Source organism: Rhamphochromis longiceps, linkage group LG10 (genome assembly GCF_057381845.1).
Source record: "Rhamphochromis longiceps isolate RC_006_pf linkage group LG10, R_longiceps_female_GT1.1, whole genome shotgun sequence".
Lineage (NCBI taxonomy): Eukaryota > Metazoa > Chordata > Actinopteri > Cichliformes > Cichlidae > Rhamphochromis > Rhamphochromis longiceps.
The window spans coordinates 25900734-25922921 of NC_140566.1; the positions used below are offsets into that span (position 1 = coordinate 25900734).

At 42.0% G+C, this 22188-nt stretch overlaps 1 protein-coding gene across 3 annotated transcripts in view; it reads left to right on the forward strand.

The window, feature by feature from the left end:
- Positions 1-22188, forward strand: part of tcf7 (transcription factor 7) — a 73095-nt gene that overhangs the window by 37392 nt on the left and 13515 nt on the right. For all 3 annotated transcript variants that reach the window (XM_085421106.1, XM_085421104.1, XM_085421105.1), the window contains exons 4-5: positions 5535-5661; positions 17447-17534. In XM_085421106.1, coding sequence (XP_085277232.1) covers positions 5535-5661; positions 17447-17534 — 215 coding nt within the window. The remainder of the gene's footprint in view (positions 1-5534; positions 5662-17446; positions 17535-22188) is intronic.

The following is a 22188-nucleotide window of genomic DNA, read 5'->3' on the forward strand; positions in this document are numbered from 1 at the left end:
GGTGTGTGTGTGTGTCTGTGCGTTTCTTTGCGCACGTGTGTATGCGAGATGCTTCCGTGTGCGAGGGTCAAGGTGGAGGGCCGTCATTACAAACAAGTGATGTCTGAGATCCCATTAACTCTTGTATTCAGCCGCAGATTTCTGTTCAAATAGAGAGGAGATAAAAGGCAGCAACAATATGCTGATAATTCAAAGGCCTTTCAAGTGAAATGAGACTACAGAGACACTGAGGACCACGTTCACGATTTCCTGACGCACTTAAAAAGGTGGTGCTGTCTAATTGTAATTTTTTAAAGTAATCGCCTCTTTGAAGTATTTAAATCTTTGATGTAATCAACAAATAGGAGCTTTATTATTCAGCGCAGCCGTTCTCGCTGGGGTTCGACACCGAGTTTCTTTTCGTGCACGGCCGGTCGATTGATGTAGTTCACCCGGTTTAACCAGAGCTCCGCCGCTGCAGCAGGAACTCGTGTTTCGTGAGACGTGCGCCAAAACGCATCCCGGCATAGTGACACGGTTACAGGTGGCTCTTGAAACCACAGTAAGAGATTCCTTTTGAGCGTCCTCACACTAAACTGCAGGTTTACCTGCATGTCTCTTTTTAAAAGTAGTGAGTTTAAAAGCGTCGCTGCACACCACAACAAACTCCCATCAGCAGTGAATGCAGATTAAATCAGCAGAAGAGGGGATATGAATGCACAGAGACATAAATGTATGCACAGCTATGCATTTTTAGGTGCACCCACCTGGTCAGTCACCGCAGAAAGAGGGCGTGGCTGACATTGTTTCCCGGCAACACAGATTCTGGGTATCTGATAAGACCACAGACTGGCCTTGAGTTATGATCAGCACTTTCTATAGGCAAAAGGGCCCATATGCATGTTATTATCCTATTAAAGAAATAAACTCAGGGTTCAGTTGGCCACAGTTAACTCCCCCCCCCCCCCCCCCCTTTCCCTCTGTATTTAATATTGATCTGTACCATAAATTTATAACGCTTGGATGTATCTCAGTCTGAAGTGGTGGGTAACTCAACTGTTGCAAATTAAAGGGTGAATGAACTTTTCCCTCATCTGTTTGTCTGCGCATGCACCGACACATGTGTGTCTATTTCTTTTTTTTTCTTTCTCCAATTTACCAAAAACATAGCTGCAGGTTTACAGTCTCAGAGATGTCTTTTGCGTGTGTGTGTCCCACACATGCATGTACACGCTTGTCTGTTTCAGCAAAGGTAATTATGTGTAAGTTATGTGTGCGTGCGGGGGGTTGGGTTTTTTTTTTTTTTTTTTTAAACACAGAGGGGTTGATAATTATGGGTTAAATGAGTGCTCTCAGTCAGCCTCCCTGAGTGTGTGTAAAAAAAGGAAGGCACAGCGAAAGCCACTTCAAGGCCGGCTAATTACCCCAAGGAAGAGAGGAAACATAAATGGACGATTTTGCGGCTATAATGTTACAGCAAAACGGCTAAATCAACCTCAGCACGTGAAACAGAGCCACAGCTACTTTTGAAGGCTCCTAGCAGCCCTGAGCACATGTGTGTATGTGTGCGTGCGCCCCATATGCGAAGGATCTGCCGAGAAGCAGAAGATGTGCGTATGTGTCTGTACGCAAACTGTATGTGAGTGTGATTTGTGTGCAGAAAAGTCACACTTGCTGAGTACTGATGTTATTTAACCTCTGCGTTTCTGTCCCAGGCGGTCTTTTTTCTGTAACGTGAAGAATCATGTAGAGTTTTGTTGGTGCTCATGAACATTCATTGCCTTACTTGTGGTTTTGACTCCTATTACAGGAAAAGTTTTTTTTTAATGTCATGCAACCTTTTTACCAGCTATACCAGTTCTGAAACTTTTTCTAGTTTTCCCCCAACCAAAGGCCTCATCTAACCCTACAGTTCATATCAACCCTTGTGAATAAAAAGGACCCAAATTCAATTTTAGTGAAGAGAGAGAGAAGAAAAAAAAATCAGCATGCTATCTTTGCAAACTCTTGTTTATTTTCCCTGCATAAATCACATTCATTCGACACAGCGCTCCATGTTTTTCCACTAGGTCATCCAGGCAGTAGTTTTACACCCGGTGCAGTTTGAGAACCTCCGCATTCTTATGCCACTCACCGCCGGTGCCAGTTGCATCGTTTGGGGATTTTCCCTGCAAAATGTCAGTGATACTGCTGAATGTGAAGAAAAAATGCAAAAATAAATTGCTTCCTTTTCCTTGGATAGAGTTGTGTGTCGCTCATAAAACGGTGTTGATAACAAGAGACGATTTATGCAAATCAACCACATCAATAACTTCACAGAGAGGCGACATCGAAGAACATTGATCATCTTATTTGAATGCAAAGTTCTGCTGGGAAACCTTGACGTTCATCTGACATGTGGACTCATCATTGTCATTGAAGAAAAGCATTGCCTTACAGCAGAGGGCTTTGTTTAGCTCGACAGGGCGCCCTGCCGCTTCACAAAGCACATTTTTGCAATTTTCTTGGCTGGTTCGTTGTAAGATCTATGACAACGCAGCTTTTCTTCAATGCAAAATATTATTTTCTAAATCAAAAAATTACAGTTTTTTCCAAATTGCAGAAAGTTACCGCTCCCATCTCTCAATGAAACATCTGAAAATAAACACCGAACAAAAGGAACTGCATCAGATTTACAGAACAAAACAAATCTCAGGTACTTACATTGTATTCCAGTATATTTATAACATAACAATCTAACGGGACATTGACCCTTTTCACTTTTTTTGGTCATCTCCATAATTTCCTCATAACTGCTTCAATCCATTGCTCATACCGAGGCTGCTGGCTTGTGGCTGCCTCACAGTACTGAATAGTTTTAGCTTTAGCTAAAGAGGTCGAGGGTGATTTAAGTGTCTGATTAGGTTTGTTGTTACAAATAATTTGCGTGGTGGTTCCCCCTGTGGATTACTTTGGCGAACTTTGCTGTGAGTGAACTTTCTTCGCTCACAGTGAGGAGTTTCCACGCTAATGACATGTGGGCGTGTGACCGTGAGCACACACGTGACTACTTCTCTGCACCGCAGTGCGCGTGTTGCAGACCGGCAAACGGACATAAGGGAGTCTGACCAGCACAAGCCGAGAGTAGCAGGAAAAGACAGAAAGCAAAAAGTTTTGACTCAGCCGTCAGACGCCTCAAATCACGATCTCTTTTAACAACCGGAGGATTCGCCACAGTGCAACCCTCAGCGCAGTCCAGATCTATCCGGTAGTTGGCTGGGGTTTGTAACAGTGTGGCTGATTGGTGTTTCTGGGAATGAAAACGCCATCAAAGCAGCAGAAGGGTCATTAAAAGACAGACGTTTGAGAAAATCTGACCCCAGTGAGTCATAAGAAGTAGAATGCCTTAATGGAGATTTTTAGCATTTAGAAAATGTGGAAAAGAACACAAATTAATAATTTAACTTACATGTGGCCTGCCACATTAAACTAAAAAAACAATTGCTTGCCAGAAGCAATTTTTTGTATCCGCGTCTGTCTGTTTTGTTTCAGAGTTACTTTCTTGTTCCCATCAATGTGAGTTTCCCATCTCTAACTTGAAAGGGCCAATGCAGTCACCTCGTTTGAGCTGATGCAGTGTTAATGTCCAACCTTCACAATACCAGCTGTGCAGACTTCTGTGTTTTCACACATCCATCCTGAGCTGGCGAACTGCAGACAGTCCCCTTTCCGTCTTCGACCCCACGTGATTAACCACATGACATGCAAACCAGCAAGGCGATGCAGCTCCCCTGCCCATCTTCATTGATAAAATACTGGTCTGCCGGGTCATAACCTTAAAACCTACTCAGTGTTTAACGCCTGCTGATTTCATTCTCTTGCCTTTGTTCTCGGCCTCTAAGGTGATGAAAGAGGCTTTTTGTACAATCCTTAAACCACGAGGTTTGTCCTCCGTCTCACTGTTTCTTCAGATCATTATGAATGCAGGTCATATTATCACCACATTTCACCTTCCTACTATGCTACCTGCTCCCCTGCACTTCTTCCCACCCACCATCACCATCAGCAGCCCCATCCTCACACCTCCCCTTCGGCTCTTGAGAACAGAAGCAGCCAGTTTTGTTTTCACGGCATTAAAAAGCGGTGTAGCAGTTTGATCTGAGCTCCGCTGCCGGTCGTGCAGCATACACATGAGGGTCCGTTTCCACACATGTGTGTGCACACGCGTGTGGTCAGTGCGAGTCTTTAAGATGCTGATTGATCGGAAAGGAGCGGTTTAAAGTGTGTGTAAATGTGCAGTGTAGCAGTGTGGAAGCTCTGCCTTTAAGTGATAAGGTGCTCGCTTTGTAACTCAGTGGGGGGTCTAGCGAGCAGCAGCAGAGAGCAGCAGCAGATCTGGCCTTCTGCACTGCTGATCTTACACACTTCACACACAGTGTCCAAAATAAAATCGCTTGGAAAACTTCTCTCTCTTTTTTTTTTTTAATGTTCGTGCCGAGGAAAATTAGTGCCTCTGCAGAGCCTCACATTTACACACATCCACCTGCTCGCAAACACACTGATACTCACACCGAACGGCACTATTTAAACTCCCCAAGAAAACAATACCAGTCCACACAGGGCCTGCTTCAAATGAATGCAGTGAAATTCTGTCCAAGGCTGGCCGCTTAGCTGCTTCCAACTTTGCAAACCGCTGTGACATATCGTATGTCAGCTAGCATGCTGCGAGCATTAGTAATAACTGGATTTCACGTAAGTTATTGAAAGCCATTTGTAAACAGAGACATGAAAGCAAACAAGCTCACACGCAGCCTCACTTGATCATCAAAGACTTATCGATCAAATAGTCCTCCTCCTGCACCTCCTCCTCCACCTCCCCGCTCCACTGAAAACCAGTGTGAGCGAAGTACGGCCCATCTGTTTTGTTCCAAACCGTGTTTAAAATGTCCAGCTTTCTTCCTTTTCTTTCAGTCTTGGATGAAGTATAAGTGCACGCAAATCCCCCCCAAAATTCGGAGACACTTAACATTTGCATCTTCTTCCATCAGTGAATTATTTAAGAGGAGAACGCAGATTTTTTTTTAAATAATTCTTTTCATGTCTGGTTGCATCTTGTTATTTCTTTTGTAAGCAAATGAACGAAAGGAAAACTCGTGTAATTGCAAAGCTCTTTGATCGTGCTCAGCAGCGTTGGGCCGAACGGCTGATTCTGAATCTTAAAATCTCAAAATGCAGTTTGCAGACATTATTTGTAATTGGAATAATATAGATTCTGTGATCAAATTAAGATACATCTGGTTTTCCTGACTTGATTCCAGACAACTTGATTAGCCAAACTTAAACAAATACTTTTGGGGTTTTTTTCCTTTTCAATTGGTGTATCTTAGATTGTATCATCCTGGGTCTCTTTTATGTCTGTCACATGCAAAAGTCTTTATTTAAATGTGAATTGTGCAAAATGTTCTAACATAAGGCAAAAGCAGTTTTTTGTACTTCTCAGGCTTCTTGAAGGATATTCAAAGCTCTTCTTTTATCTGAATTAATTTGTGTTGTTGTTGTTGTCGTCTCATCAACAGTCTAACAAAGTCTCGGTGGTACAGCAGTCTCACGGGATGCACCCGCTGACCTCCCTCCTGCCCTACAGCAACGATCACTTCAGCCCGAGTTCTCCTCACCTGCCCACAGACATGAGCCAGAAGACAGGTGAGAGCACACGTAGACACCTAGTATAGAAACATTGTGCACATACTGTTAGTGGAGGCTTGCACATGCAGACGCAGCTAAACAGGCGTAGTTTTGGAGCTCAGTTAGATTTAAAAAGTCTCTCTACACAAGTGCAAGTAAACACAGACGTTCCTGGGACATCTGCCGAATAGTCGCTGAAACCTCGGTCCGCATACACACTGTTTGTGCTGTTGACACATTTGTCACATCTGTGCAGATGCACCACACACACGTTTGTCACTTCACCAGAAGCACACACGAGAAATGTAATATTACAAATTTAATGCAGTAATATTTTTGCGCACTCCCTCTTTCATATGCACGCACACAGTATTTCTTTTTTGGCTCCCCCACCTCGCCTGGAACATGGACACACATAGAAAGACACAGGCACGCACTCTGTGTGTGAAGTGGCAGCATCAGCTTCATCAGCCTGTGGCGGTCTCATGGCTTCTCTGAAGTGGCCTGCTCTTCTGAAGGGACAGCCAGCCACACACACACACACACACACTCACACAAAAAGATGGAAACAATTATTGTGACAATCGCACAAACCATTGCAGCAGCGCACACAAGGTTCTCCTTAGCAAGCACTACACATACAAACACACACTCTCCTCTGTTTGGAAGGCACAAACAAACACACCCTGGCATTTAAAACACTATCGGGTTTTGGACCTGCCTGTGGCAGGGCCTGAAGGGTGGCACAGTGGGTTTGTGCAGCATTTCGCTTTAGTGCGAGATGTCACAACTACCGACCACGTTTGCTGAACGTGTTCCCCAGAAGATGGCTCATCAAGCTCCTCAAAAGTATGCAGGTTACTGGTGATTTCCTTTTTATTTTAAACACGCTATGTGGATTAACGAGTTTATGCAATTGCAATGCTTTTTGTTCTTGTGCAACCTCGCTGGAACGGTGAATACTCTTGTTAAAAATAGCCAAAGCTTAAATAAGGTCCATGTGAGCCATGTGAGCTAAGCACTCTTATTACTCCTGTTAACGCTCATTTTTTTAAATAAAAAATTGCCTCTGCATGAAATCAGTGATTGGTGATTTCATGGATGAAGACTCCAGAAACCTGCCGTTCAGGCCTTTAGCCAATCAGAAGAAAGTTGTCTTAAAACAGCTTGTTTCTGACACAGTGAGAACTGATGCACCAAGGGCAAACATTAAGATAAATAAGCATTATTCTGACCCTCGAATCATGCAAAGCTACTCTGCAGTGCTCTTTAACCTTACAAAGGGAGAGGAGGAGAAATGCAGAGTTCTCACACATGGTGGCTGACTAAAGTCGTGATCATGTATGTCAGTGGGGGAAACTTACAGAGAAATGAAACTATAAGAAAATTTATTTAGTTATTATTTGATGTAATTCTGTGGTTTCTTGGTAAAGTGTGAGTACCGCTGGAGATAGAAGTTTCAGCTCACAGTAACAACCAGACGCTCATATGAAAACGCGCCTGTGAACGAGGGGTGTGAAGAAACCTAAATATTTCTTTTTGTTTGTCGTGTTTGTGTTAATGATCCCCTGTGAACAAAGTAAGACAAAAATTATAATGGTGACATGTGCAGAACACAGCAAAAGGTGCTAAAAAAAAGATCGACATGCAGTGTAGCTATCCCACGGTTCAAAGAAGTTACAGTTTAATGCTGCTGAGAGCCTTAAAATTGTCGTCCTGATGTGGAGATATGAAATCCAGTGGTCTTCAAGCGCTGCCTGGTTTTTCCTCAGGAAATCATTTATAAACTCTCTGAAGTTTACAGAGTCTGTGCGAGATTCATTGAAGGATTTTGTCCTCTGTGGTGACGTCCAAGAGAGAACAGGAAAGAGGAGGAAACAGGCTGAGAGCGAGAGACGAGAGTGAAGAACAGACTGGAAAAAACACCACAGAGAACAAAAGTCTTTTATCGGCTCTGATTAGGTGTGAGACAGCGCGAGACCTCGGGCGATCTCCTGCCTGTTCCGTCTGGAAATCCCCCTTTTTCCTCCAAACACACTCCCGCTTGTCTGGCTTAGAGAGTCTGTGTGTCTTTGTGTGTGTGTGTGTCTAACACAGTGACTCAGCCCGTAATGACAGACTGAGCCACCTGTTTGTTACTTACACACACACAAACACACGCTAACACCTGGCTGCCACATCTAACCTTTCTCAGACCATCTCACCTGAATTATTTTGGCTACGCTTCCACAGAGGAACACCGTGGTGCATGCATACGCACGCCACCTTACCTCACTTCTTTTTTTGTCTGTCAGCTGATCACAGGTTCGGGGGTTACCTCACCAGTGATGTCAGTGATTGGTGCACCTTTCTTCCTCTTTGCGCGTTGCTTAAAGGGGAAATAAAGGGACCTGAGCTATTTCTTTGGTTTTAGTGCTTGGTCTCTGGAGGCTTTTTTGGCCTTTGACCCTTCATCTTTACACGTGTCTATTAAGCCTACATTGCAGACACGGACAGCTGGCACGCCCCAGGAGTCAATCCTGTTATTCTAGGTGTTTGTGTAGTTGGTAAATGTTAAAGCAAATTCTTCCCAACAAGTCTGCGCAGTCACAAAAAGCAGGAACACACATTGATGTATACTCGAATCCTCCCACTAACCGCCTGATAACATTTACCTAAGCAGTCCCAAGTGGACTTGCACAGCAAAAGTTTAACCCATGCTTAAGTAATTTAATCACAAAGTGCTACTTGCTATGTACAGATGTTTGCTTTCCCCTTGAGTTTTATCATTGAAGTTGACACGAGGAGGATAGCAGTGTGCCAGAATCTGTCGTTTTTCTAAAGAATACGTTTTGGCAAAATCCATTTCCTTTCTAATATCTCGACAGCTAAAGTTACCCGCATCAATCTGGTGGAGGATTTCGTGACACTAGCACTGTAACGGAAGTATCAGATTGCAAACTTTTCTCAAGTTGACTCCTATAATCTTGGTCACCTGTGCTCGGTTTGTGTCAGACACAAACATGATTCATGCTTTGGACTGTCAACATGGTATCCTCACCTCAGTTCAATCATCAGTCCAGTCATTCCAATATTTAAAATCACAGCTGATGGAGGAAAATAACACCAGCCTCGACGAGGGGGAAATAATGCATTGATTTTCATGCTGTGGCTGCTTTTGGAGTTTCTGTTTTCTGGGTGAAAAAGCGTTAGGGATGGGGTTACCTGCCACCCAGGTAAGTTTGTAGCATGTTTAATAGAGTATAAAATCCCGGCCTTCAACGTGTGCTAGTATGTGGGGGTCCATTTGGGTCGGGCTGACATAAATTTGAAAGTGAGGCTTCATGCGAACTTCCCCGTATTGGTCCGGTTTGAGACTACGCTACAAGGGCAGCAACTGTGCATGCATTCTCCAAGCACACACCAGCGAACGCAACTCTAAGTCCTCTGTGTGTCTACAGTGCTGCATATAGCTCCTCTGTAACAAAGCCTTGCATTACATGGAAATCTTTATTGATAAATCAGAGGTGAAACACATTAGTCCACTCAATAGCCTGAAATCAGCTGAGAAACTGGCTAAAAAGTGTCCTGCGGCGAGGCTGCATGTTGTCTTTGTGTTTACCCATGTATTTCTGGAGAGTTTATGCAAAAACACACTTGTGCCTGACTGCTTATCCCCTGTGAAATTGTTTTATTGGCATCACAGAACGTGCAGGCCCACAGCAAAACCTCAGTAATATAAAACAGGTAGCCGATAAGATAAGACGTATATTATCTATCCTGAAGGCTGGAAAGCTTCTGTGCTACAGCAGCCAAACCACTGAAATAGCTTAAATGAAAATGACACAGCTCAGTAAATAATATACAATAAGACATTAAGATGAAAATTACACAAAAGAGAGAGAAGCTGAGTTAAACAACGAGGTCATTTATACAAAACTCTGTTTATGTTTTTTTTATTTTGCTTTTAGTTGAACAATTAACAAATTATGGTTACAAATTTCCTCTGGATTTCTTGACCTTAAGATGACTTTGCTTACTCTCCAGGCTTCTGATTGTTATTGCGTCATCTGCATCACTTCGAGTAAAAGGTCAGGAAGGAAAGAGCTGTGATTACAGTTTTTTTAAATTTATTTAATCAATCACCTACTTTGAATCTTTCTTGTGGCCTTGGGCCTTTCTTCAGAAGCACCGCACCATCGACGTGTGAAAGTTCATCTTTCCTGTTGTTGTTCTGCTCTTTGTGACATCATTAGAGGCAATAAGAAATTCCCGTGAGTGGACGTCAATGTTAATGACAAACATCACAATACTTGTGGGTTTATTTCTGTTTTGTTTTTGTTTTTTTGAAACAGTTAAAGATATAAATGTTCTTTTTTTAATATCCTTTATTGTACACAGAGCCTACATCTGTCATTTATTCTCACCACACAGTTTACTTCCTCTGTTATTTCCATCACCACCCACTGTCTGTTATTCACTGCTGCCTAAATACGGAGTTGCCTTACCTTTAGCTATATTTCAACTTTACAACCCCCTTAATTTTCCCGTTAATTTCCCCTAAAGTAATGCACATGTTGCATCATCTTTCTCATAGCATGTTTCACTTCTTTTATTCAGTGTATTAAAATTGGCCGTTAAAGTTGTCAGCAGAAAACTTAGCGCGGGGGAAATACTTACTTGATCCCCTGCTGAATTTCTAAGTTTGCTCACTCACAAAGAAATGATCGATGTCTAATTTATTTTATGGTAATTCCATTTTGATGAAGAGAGACAGAATATCAATCAAAAATAAATTTAAAAAACATAAAAGTTATAAATTGATTTGTATGTCAGTGACTGAAATATGTATTTAAGCCCCTACAACCCAGACACAATTCTGGCTTCTACTGACTGCCTGTGTGGCCCAGTGGAAAACATATTACAATCATTTGATCAGTCATCAATTACAGAAAGCATAAAGCGCTTTTTTAAAATACAGAATCAATTTCTCCCATTCTAATCTCTCCACCATCATGTCCAAGACCAAAGAGCTGTCAGAGGAAGTCAGGGACAAGACTGTAGCCCTGCCCTGTAGACCTTGGTGAGAAGGTGACACCTGTTGGTGTGATTATTCAGAAATGGAAAGAAATATAAAATGACTATCAATCACTCTCAATCAGGGGCTGCATTGCAGGATCTTGCTTCATAGGGTGAGGATGATCATGAGAAATAGATCACGAGAAACTGGCCATCTGCCCCGACCCTCAGCTGATTGGGACAGAAGTAGACCTCAAAATCAAGATGTTTGGAGGGAGAGAAATGCTGAGTATGACCCACAGAACATCATCAGCACAGTCAAGCATGGAAGTGGAATCATTATGATTTTTCCTGCTAAGGGTACAGAATGACTTCACTGCATTTAGGGGCCAATTAATGTGCCAGGTACTGTAAAATCTCCTTCCCTTAGCCAGAATTCTGGAGTTGGGTCATGGATCGGTCTTCCAGCATGATAATGACCCAAACATATCGCTAAGGCAACAAAGAAGTGGCCTACCCATTCTCCAGACATCTGTCCCTGACATGTGTGCAAACCCGGTGACCAACTAAAAGAAATGTTTTACCGCCGTGGTTCCAACAATGGTTTTCTCCACCATGTTTTGCTTATTTCAAACACTTATTTCACTCAATGACATGCAAATCAATTTATAACATTTTTGTGATGTGTTTTGGTTAATATTATCTGTCTGTCTCCATTAAAATGAAACTATCATGAAACAGTTTTCGGAAGTGAACAAACTTGGATATTCAGCAGAGGATCAAGTAAACATTTCCTCCACTGTAAAACTTCAACCCAGTGAATATTTATGAAGTATTTAGAGAAATTTCAGTGACAGAAAGATTCGTTAATCCTAGGTTTAAATTTAGGTGCTGCACAGTCACAGACACTGTCATACCTAAGCCCCACTTTACGTCACCGAGAGACTTAAAATTAGAAGCTGCAGTGGCAATGACAGGAATGGAAGGATAACCAAAGAGCTTGTTAACAACACTGTGTTTTACTCCTGTTTTTTTGCCACCCAAAGTGATAAACTTTAAACAGTCTTGTAATTATCTAACACATTTATTTGTCTGACAGATGAAACAATCATAATGAAAAGGCTTTTTTTAAAAGCAAAAATCATGGACTTTAACTAATTTTCACATTTAGAAAAAAGGCCTGGAACTTCAAACTTTTATACATCTAATTCACGTTAAGCCTGTTTAAGCTTCAATGTCTTACCAATAATCCATCATTCGTGTAGCACCTTCCAAGCTCAAAAATACAGGTGAAAGTGTTTTACAACCTGAAAAGGAAAGCAGGAAATTTCACTGTCAGTAAATCCAGGAGATTCGAACGCTGCAGTGACCTTTCTGCCGGGTTGTGTTTGACATAGTGTGACCCTGCTGGTCGGCTTAGTAAATTCAGTCATTTCTCCAGTCAAGCGTAACACCGCGTGTGATTCAAAAGTGGAACATTCCCTTTAGATTGGGCAACATCTCGATTCAGATATGACTGTTTGTAAGTAAAAATTGTATTTATAGCACGTTTGAAGACAAATATTACAAAGTGCTAAACGACAAAAATGGTCAAAAAAGTAAATGAATAATAAGGACAAAAAGTTACGAAGGGCAAGTTTAAAAAGATGACTTTTGAGTCCACAGATCTTAAGCTGAGTGGGAGCGACGTACAGAGTCTCTAGTAGTCCACAAAACCTTAAGGACCTTCTGTGGATGCAGGGAGGTAAAAACCAGACTCTGAAGCAGCTGAATTAGCAACAGTGTTAAATGAGAGTACCTAAGGTTCAAATTCGACTCGAGGTTTTATTGAGACAAGTGAACAAGGAATTACAGTAAAGACGCGATGATGACATAAAGACACAAACAACAACTTCTAGACCGTGATACTGTAGGACTGAACCTGGCAATGTTTCTCAAGTGGGGGGAAAAAAGGAAGACAATATTTGCCCAGACAATAGATTATAAAATACAGAGAAGTGAAACATGCCTGCTTACCATCACCCTGCCATGTGATTAACACTTACTGTATGCTATTGTATGTATTACTGTAAATCGGAAGGGGAGTGCATGTGTGTGAGACAATCTGTTGTCATATAGTAAGCTTTGATTACTTCAGGAGTGCCAAACGTGAAATAGCTGACGAGGCTGGAAATCAACTTTTTATTTATTTATGTTTATTTGCAACAAATGAATAGTTGTTAACACAAATTTATTTAATCGTATTTTTTAAATAGTGATTATAGTTCCAAGCTTACCGGAGTAATTGAGACATAAACATCTCAGATCAAGAAGGTTCCTGGTTTGAATCCCGGCTGAATCCCATGTGGAGCTTACATGTTCACCCTGTGCCTGCCTGGGTTTCTTCCCACAGCCCAACATTGCATGCAGGGTAACAGGTGATTAAACCGGCTGTGAATGTGAGGTAGATGACGTTATTGAAGTGTTTAGAATAAAGTGCTGCATGAATGTGGGATTAAAATGCCTATATTAATGCAAGTAAATTTAATTATATTACAGTCACATCAGTTTAAAGTGCTGGCTATTAACTATTTGAGGCTCTTTAACCTGTAGTGCTTTTCTTCATTAAGCGATCGCCTTATTTTGAAAAGAAACGAGTCGCTGTGCGAGAGAGACGCAGTGAAAAGAGTGTAAAGGCGAATGAGCGCAAGAGTTAAAATAATAGAGTTAAATTGGGGTAAAAATGCAAAACGTTAAATAATTTTAAATTGGGTCATCGGAGCCTGTTTGTGCTAGCTGTTACATTTTTTTGAATTGGAAGCGAGAGTGTGAGTCACCCTGCTTAAAAGGAGAAACTGTGTATCGACGATGAATAATAAGAAAAAAAATAAGAGTCATATTCGACAATCTGTAGTTTTACACTGTAAAAAACTGACTTTTACTATTACTGCAGCTTTTGATGTTTGCGCTTAAAAAAAGGAAAGAAAGAAACAGTTCCAGTACTTGTGTAAAATTTGTCAGCACTTATTACTGCCCTTACTGTAACAAAACTCTGCACAGTTTCTTCTGGTCTTTGGGCTCTTTTATGTACACCACACTGGCTGATTGTCAAGTCATTTAATGGCTCAGATGCTGCATCGCTTTCACTCTCAGTGGTTATAACCACCGCGGCACATTATCAGTGCAGGAATACTATTTTCAGCTTCTCGACTCTCAGTTTAACATGCACACGTTCTAATACTGAGCTCACACGCAGCCACTTTGACTCACATGGTTCCTCTTTGAAGTGTTTCCCGAGACGCCAACATGGAGACCGTGAGATAGTTGCTGTAGTTGTTATTAGACGGCCACGCTAAAAGGGGCATTCCAAAGAAAACTGCCCCATTACTGCTGCTAATTTTCCCCTTCAGGTTTCCCAACAGCAGACAAACTGATAGCAAGGGCAAAAAGGTGACTTACAGAAACCATGATCAAGTTTCCTTCGCATTAAGGTGTGAAGATTAACTGCTAAAATAAAAACTTGTGTGCAGTTCGCATGTAGGATTTCGACTTTGATGTTTGCCATACAGTCATTTTAGGGAAAATGGGTAATTTCGAAAAAGGATGTTAAGTTTCAATATCACAAGAAGTATTAGCATCTGCTGTTGTTATTACTGCCGATCACGTGTTTTCAGAACATTTGCGCTCGAAGGGGTTAACTTGGCAGTCTGACACTCTCATCAGATTAACCATCTTTAAGTTAACCGTGTTGACAGTGAAACTCACATGAGGGCACATTCAGATTGTCACTAACAAAGGGACAAAATGGCCCATGTTGGTGATGCTGGTGAGGCTGTGCAATTGTTCTTCTGAGGCAGCAAATGTTTTTTAACACGGTGCTGCAAGCTGCATGCTCCAAGGTGTGTGCGTGTGGAGTCCTGGATAATTTCATTTGTCGCCACCGGATGTAATTATTTCAGCCACTACTTCTGAGAAATGTCAGTTTGGCATGGCAGATGCCTACAAAACACTACAATACCCATGAGCCTCAGTCGCTGTTGCCTCAGAGAGGAAATGGTAGAGATATGAAAAGGCTTTCATGCTGCAGTTGAAAATAAAACACAGTGTGATGGTGTTCTCAGTTGTCTAGCAGTTTAGCATACATACAAGTACCTGTAGGAGGGTTTTTTCATGCTTAACTTCTGTTTCAGAGTTTTTATGTACGCAGATGTGTACTGTACCTTCACCTTTTTAGCACAGCAGCAGACATTTCTGACACATTTCTTAATCTCGCAGGGTTTCAGTTACATCTAAAGTAGTCGCAATGACTCACCTATGAGTGTGTATGGGAAAAAATGCCACTTTGTAACTTTATACCCTTGTTAAGATAGCACATACTTCATTTATCATGTAATTCGTGTGTTTATAGCAGCCAAACCTTTCAACACAAACTACAACAAAATATTAAAGTGGAAAAAAGAAAGTGCGTGCTTACTATTTCCATAGGATTTTAGGGGGTACGTAGCAGCCAGGCACTGCTAATCAAATCCATTTCATCAATCATTAATCGTGAGCCAGTGTCAGCATCTCTGTAACAGCGGTTTTGATAGTTTGCTCCTCTGCAGGAATGTCACAAGACTGTGCAATGCTCAGAAAAACTGTAGAAACGCAAGAGCTACATTTCAGACTCTAGAGGCTGTTAAATGTTAAAGTTCATGACCGTACAATTAGAAGAAGACTGAATAAGTATGGCTTGTTTGGATGTGTTGCCAGAAAAAAGAACATGGCAGCATGGCTTAGGTTGAATCGGCGATGAACTCCTCTGTAGAGTCAAATGTGAGGCCGTCTGTCTGACAGCTGGAACTGGGCCAAAACTCGATCATTCAACGGGACAATAATCCCAAGGAATCGAGGTGTTGCAACGGCCCAGTCAAAGTCCAGACCTCAGCCTGATTGAAATGCTGTGGCAAGATTTCAGGAGAACTGTGCATAAGTGAATGCTTCCAAACCTCAAATAATGATGACTAAACAAATATCTCAGCAAGGTAAAAAGAACACAAGCTACAGCAAAAAAAAAAGAGAGAGAGAGTAAAAGTAAAAATAAGTTATTTAACTAAAATATATATTAATATTATCTTTAAGTACATCAAATCTGAATGTGATACAGTAAAATTCATGTAGTTTCATGTAGTGGAACAGTGTAAAAACTATAAAGCATAATAAAAGAGAGTAAAAAAATTGTATTAAAGGTAGAAAAACAGCAAAACAAGCAGAGTAACACGTAAGTGGCACCCAAAATCTACTTGTACTTGTTGTCTCGGATGACACAAATTGTTGCAAAATGATACAGCACTTTGCCACGCAACAAAAAGTCCCCCCTTCCACCCCCCACCCCCACCCCCCCGACCCTTGTTTTGCTGCCTTTGGTTGTGCGACTGTTATTGTGGCACAGCAGTTTTTCGTCAGTACGAGCACACTCTGAATGTAAGCCTGATGTTTCCAATAAATGGAATTTACCCCTCATCAAAAACTTCTATATGTTGAACAATCTCTGAAGGGAAGTGGCTGCAGCAGCCCAAAAGTCCCTTCTTCTTCTTGATATACATACAAAGCGGCGTACTGAGCGCGCTCTGTGGCTACTTTGGCTGGTCAGCTAATCATTACTGTACTGCTGCGAACCAGTTTGAGTCAAGCACCCGCTGCAGCATTTTTAGATATTCTCTGTGAGTGAAGCTTAACAAGTTTAACTAAATACTCAACTGCTTACTTACACTTCATCGTGCACGCAGGGTGAAGTTTGTTCACACAAGCTGCATGAATAAAACTGTGAATGACATTATTTAAAAAGAAGCAAGAACAGAGAGAGACCGATGAAGGCTTGCAACTTGAAAACGTCGCCATTAAATACTCGAAAGGTGTGCAGGGGAGGGGAGGATGACAAGGAATGAAGGTGTAATGACGAGGGGAAAAAGGATGAAAGGGGTCTTTAATGAAAGAGGGTGAGACGCGAAGGATGGGAAACAGAGAGGCAAAAGGGTCAAGATGGGGTGAGAAGCAGGGCAGAGACGAGCAATAAGAGGAACCCGGACAGTGGGAGGGTGGAGGGCACCAGGGGAGGGATGAGGGACAAGAGGAGAAGGGAGGAAGGGCGTGGTGGGACAGACAGAGGAATGGGAGGAAGGGTTGAGTGGTGAGACAGGTCGACTGACTCAGTCTCGTTCCTGTCATCCAGATTTATAGCGGCTCGGGGTCCCGAAACAGGCCCGGAGCCGCGGCCAAATTACAGTCATCTAGAGCATTCCTCTGCTGCAAACACAGGTTAGCAGCCGGGCCGCGCTAAGTGCTAGGTGCTGCCTGTTGACAAATGACTTCCTTTGAAGGGCACAAAGAGAGAGAGAGAAAGAGAGAGACTGGATATTTTCTGTGTGAGGGCACAGAGTCAAGCAGTCTGTGTTTCTTTTGTTCGAAAACATTTCTGCTAAAAGTAGAGACAAAGAGTGTTTGTTTGGATGCTCGTCTGGGTGTGCGTCTGCCCGTGTCGTTGTGGGTTTTTAAAATGTGGCCGCTTTTACGACAGACCCCGACTTGTGTGGAATAAACCAGTGAAACCGACTGGCATCATTGGTTTCTAGTGGAAGACACAAACACACACACACACACACACAGAAAGACAGAGTATGCCACAGTGACCGAGAATATGTGAGTCAGTGTGTTAACGTGTTTAATGGCAGGTTCCTATGCTGCTTACACTGCTAAACCCATCAGACCTGTGGGCTGGGGATGTTCAAACACTGAGAAAACCCTGATTACAATGATGTTAATGTGTGTGTGTCTGTGTGTCCTCCAGGCGTTCACAGGCATCAGTCCCAGGACCTCTCAGGATATTACTCCCTCCCTCCTGGTGGCGTCAGCCAGATCACTCCCTCGATGAGTTGGTGAGTCAAATTAGCCCCTTTCTTAAATCAGATGGGCGATACGTACCTTTGCAACCTTCACCAGTCTGATAAAGGGATGTCATTCAGGTGCTCACATCAAAGTTCAGACACAGCACAGACTTTCTCTCTGTCTCTCCTTGGTATTCACACCATTTGTTGTACTTGTGCTTCAGTGCTGTGAGGCATTCACATTCTTGACATCTCTCTTATGGATGAGGAAATAGTGAAAATGCAAGAAATAGTAATTGAGAAAAGTCCTCATCTCGCTGCAGCTGATTTAAGATGTAAGGTCGTGGTGTGCGTGTTATCGATATTTGCGTCCCTCTTCCAAACAGTCGTGTTTTATAGCGAGCTGGGCAATTCAGGGACACATGATAGAGATTTACAGCTGTAATCTTGTGCGTGCCTGTCTGCTAATGCGACTGCGTTCAGTTCAGACTTGTGTTATGTTCTGTAAACGTTACCAGGTCTGACTTTGTAAAATTGCTGCTGTGGCTATTATGGAAAAGTGACCAGATGTTGAAGCCCTGCACTGGAAAAGAAGTGCATGTCTGGCTGTCTGCACAGGACTTTAGATCATTTGTGTCATTCCTAACTAAAAGTGGGACAAAACAATGCCCTACCCTCTGAATCCAATGGGGTTTTTTCATGTTTTCTATGCTTTGGTGATGTCTGATGGACATTTTTCAGTATTTTCCAGCGTCCTATAAACCTAAAGGGGTGTCAAACCCATTTTACATTGGGTCCCACTTTGATCATAAGTGGGACTGACCAGTGAAACTCATCTTTTTGTCAGTGTAAAGAAGTTTAACTGCACATTTAATCCCTGACATAGTATAAGAAAAAGAAGTGCAGTTTCAACAGTACAGCTCAGTTTTTCTACAGGATAAAGACATGTGGCTTTGGGTTTCAATTGTAAGAATTGCATGTGTAAAATTACAGAAATTACTGAAAGAATATCTTTTTTTCTTCTCTTTTTTAAACTATGAACTCACTGTAAAAGTCATACATTTCTATAGTATACAGTAAAAAAATATGAACTTTCTGGTAGTTATTTGTTTATCTATTACTTATTTTCTTCTGCGAAGAATAAATAGCCATGGAGAAGCCATATAACTAATGAAAACACAGTTAAATATCTAAACAAAATGTTGCATTTTCCAAAGCCATCCAGTGGGCCAAATTGGAGTCTTTGGCAGGCCGATTCTAGACCCTGGGCCTTATGTTTGGCAGCCTGCTATAGACTAAAATTGTCAAAGAGAAATATCGAAAAGAATTATTAGTTGAAGCCACAAATTAAAGCTACACTATACTTTGCTCCAGCATAGTAATCATAGTAAACTGCATATCTTTTGTGTTTTAAAATGTTGGTCAGAAATATCAAAGATATGTGAATGTCGTCTTTATAGTTTATGCTTCATAATCCAATCAGTGGTGTTCTTCTGGACCAGGTTTCCCATCACAAACTTGTAACTAACCCTTAACCCCACCAATGTTCCTCTTTCAGCCTGATTAAAGGAGCCGCAGTGGCCTCCAAACTGTTATCCCCGTTTTTTCCCAAACACTGTTATCATTTCATTGACCTATGCCGATGTGCATACATCACAGGTTCATCTGGTGTCAGCTCAGATAACCCGTTGTCATGGAAGCCACAGCCTTTGATCCTGTTTGTTGAGGACTTCGACCCGTGGCCTCTGGTTAAAACATAATGAGTGTCGACAGCTGCAAATTTTAAATGAAAGGTCAATCAAAGTAATGGTGATTGGCCTCAAGAAAGTCCTCTGCGGCACATTTTCTCTATATATAAAGAAGCGTTTTGTGGTCTTTAAACTGAAGGATGTTTCTATGAAACACGTCTTTAAAGATGTCCTGATGACTGCAAACATCACAATCGGGTGGGTTCAAAGATTTCCAAACAATGAAGAAAATGTTGGTTTTGGAGTTGTAGCCACTGCACTGTGTTTCTAGTGATAGAATTCCTTAAGTCTGTTTCTCATGGGCTCGGAGTGCAAAAAGCGGCGATGCAGAAAGCTACGCTGGACACCTAAAACGGGCACATCTGTTCCATATTCAGTCATCCAGGTTTCCATCCATTCAGAGCTGATTGTGAGCCTCCAATGTCATGCTGGTTGATTGTGAACTTATAATGTCAAACGTCCCATTGATTTATGGATCAACACAAATCCATTTATTCCAACCTACAGCATCTGTGCCTGGACAAATCCCCTCTCAGAATAGTTAAAGGCTTACATCAAATGTCATGGAGATTTGGGATGAAAGCTTAAAAAGTTTTTGTGGGCATTAGCTTACATGTGTGTGTGTTTATTTTTTTTTCTTTGTGTTTTCTTTATTTTGTGTGCTTCTGTAGGACAAGCTGCATGTCCCTAGACATTTCTCAAGTCTGTGATTTCCGGGGTTTTTTATCTTTTTCAGACAAGAGCTCTTCATCATGGACTTTCACAAGTATTACTAACAGTTAATCTCCTTTAACCCAGATTATCTGCTTTGTTTTGGCCCCTTATAGTGTGCTTCTTTGTGGAAGGAGGAGGCGGGAATAACATGGAGAATGAGCAGTTAAATGTCAAACTGTTGTTTTCTGTTCTTTCTCTCTTTTTGTCTTTAAGTCCGTCCCTCCACGACCACCTCCAACCGTCCCTTTAGCCTGCTGGCTGGTTAAATCCATTACATCAGGAATTATAAAAGCTTTTACCTCCTGCTGACCAAAGAGTCTTGCTTTAAGCGATGCAGACATTTAAAATCAAAATTGTAAGCTGTTATCAGAGAACAGAAAAATAACAAATAAAAGAATATGAAGAACATGACTAATAACCTTATTTTCTATCAATGAGCAGCTTAAATCACAAGTATGGAGGTCTGGTTGATGATTGAATGTCATGTGACCAATTCTAACTCTGTTAATCCAAAACAATTATACTGTACTTACCGACCCTTTGAGAAAGCACCTGAAGTCTTTTTGAGGGTCTTGGCATCAGAGCAGTTGCGGTTTCTTTTGGAGATAAAGCATCAAACTCTCTTCTTGTAGGGACAAATGAAGGTCCACAGGAGGCGTGGGCAATTAGATTAATATTGTATTCATTTAAAAGTTCAAGATTGAATCTTGGGAGTCTACTAAAATGGGTTTAGATGCGTTAATGTTGAAGAAAAAACATGAAAAAAACAAACTGCGCCCGCTTGAAACACTGTTTTAGATCTTTGTTCTTTAAGGCTTCCCTTTTTAAAAGCCTAGTGTGCACTGGCTGGTCAGCTGACCTGGCAAAAGTGAGTGTATTAGTTGCATACCATAGCTGTTCAAGTGTAGACTCAGCTCTTTAAGAGCTGTAGGCTAACAACCCCCCCGGCCCCCTGCAGAGGTTAATACGTCACACATTGGTTTCATGCATTGACATTGTTTCCAAAACCAACCCCATCGTGACCATTTATTCCTCCACCAAGGCGGAGACCAAGTAGCTGTCAGCGAGATCGCATTAAAAAGCAACTACTAAGCCGGATTTTATTAAAGTTAATGGAGAGGTGGTGAGTGGGCAAAGGAATAACTGAGTACATTTTGCAGCAGCTCCAGATCAATTTCTATCAAACTGTAGAAGTGGGTATTAACTTGAGTATGCCTCAAGTTTTTAACAGGTTTACAGTCAGATGATTCCTAACAAGCAGTTGAGCTTTTTTTCCTCTGTGGTTGCAAGGACAATGTAATCAAAAATAAAAGTCATGTGCTTGTTCCTGGGTTCTTCAGGTGCAGGTTGGGAGGCAGCTGCTCATTGTTTTGACTGCCAGCATGTTGAAGGAGCTGTTAGGGCTAGGTGTGAACTATGCAAGCTTGTTACATAGTGATGTAAATAAGTCACGAGAAAAGCCTGTACTACAAACAAGGAGCTTCGGGTGGCGCAGCAGCAGTGCTTTCTGTGGCCTCCTAACTTTGCAGAACACAAGGAGCTATAGAGCACACTAAACAAAGGGGGGAAACCCTAAATGCATAACATGGGAACTTGATTTATTTTAGTGGCTATGGATTAAAGAGGATTGGACTGACTAGTGGACTGTTTGACTCATTAGATTCAGCGATATGAAGGAAAAAAGAAAGAAAAGTGGATGGGCCATTTAGTTTGAACCGCTTTTGTCTAAACTGTGTCGTAGCGTGGCCTCAGCTGAAACAGGGTTACAGCCGGAGCTGAGGCCACTAATCTCCGGATCTCGTCCCAGTTTAGGGTTTCTGCTGCTGGGCTTTTCTGAATGTAAAAAACCTCTGGAGAACAGATACAGCTGAAACAAAGAGGAAGAGATTAAAAGGAGATAGCAGAGTGTGATGATAATGATGATGATTGCAAAGGTGGTGTAAATGGTAGATGTGGAGCAAGCGAGCGTGTGCTGACATTCACAAACACCAGGATGAGTCAGTCGAAGGGGAGGATGGTTGCATTTGCTCTCTGGAGGTAGGTTTTTTTTTTTGGGAGGGGAGGGGGGGGGTGGTTTTTCTACATATCAAAGGCTTTTCCCTACACCCGCTCCCCACCCGCGACCTCCCACGGTGTGAGTATTTGTTTGTGCTCCCAGTAAGTCAAGTATTGACGCACAGCTGTCAACAGTGCTGATCCAGGCTTTCCAGGGGGTGCATCACAGCATCACGACGGGCTTTAAG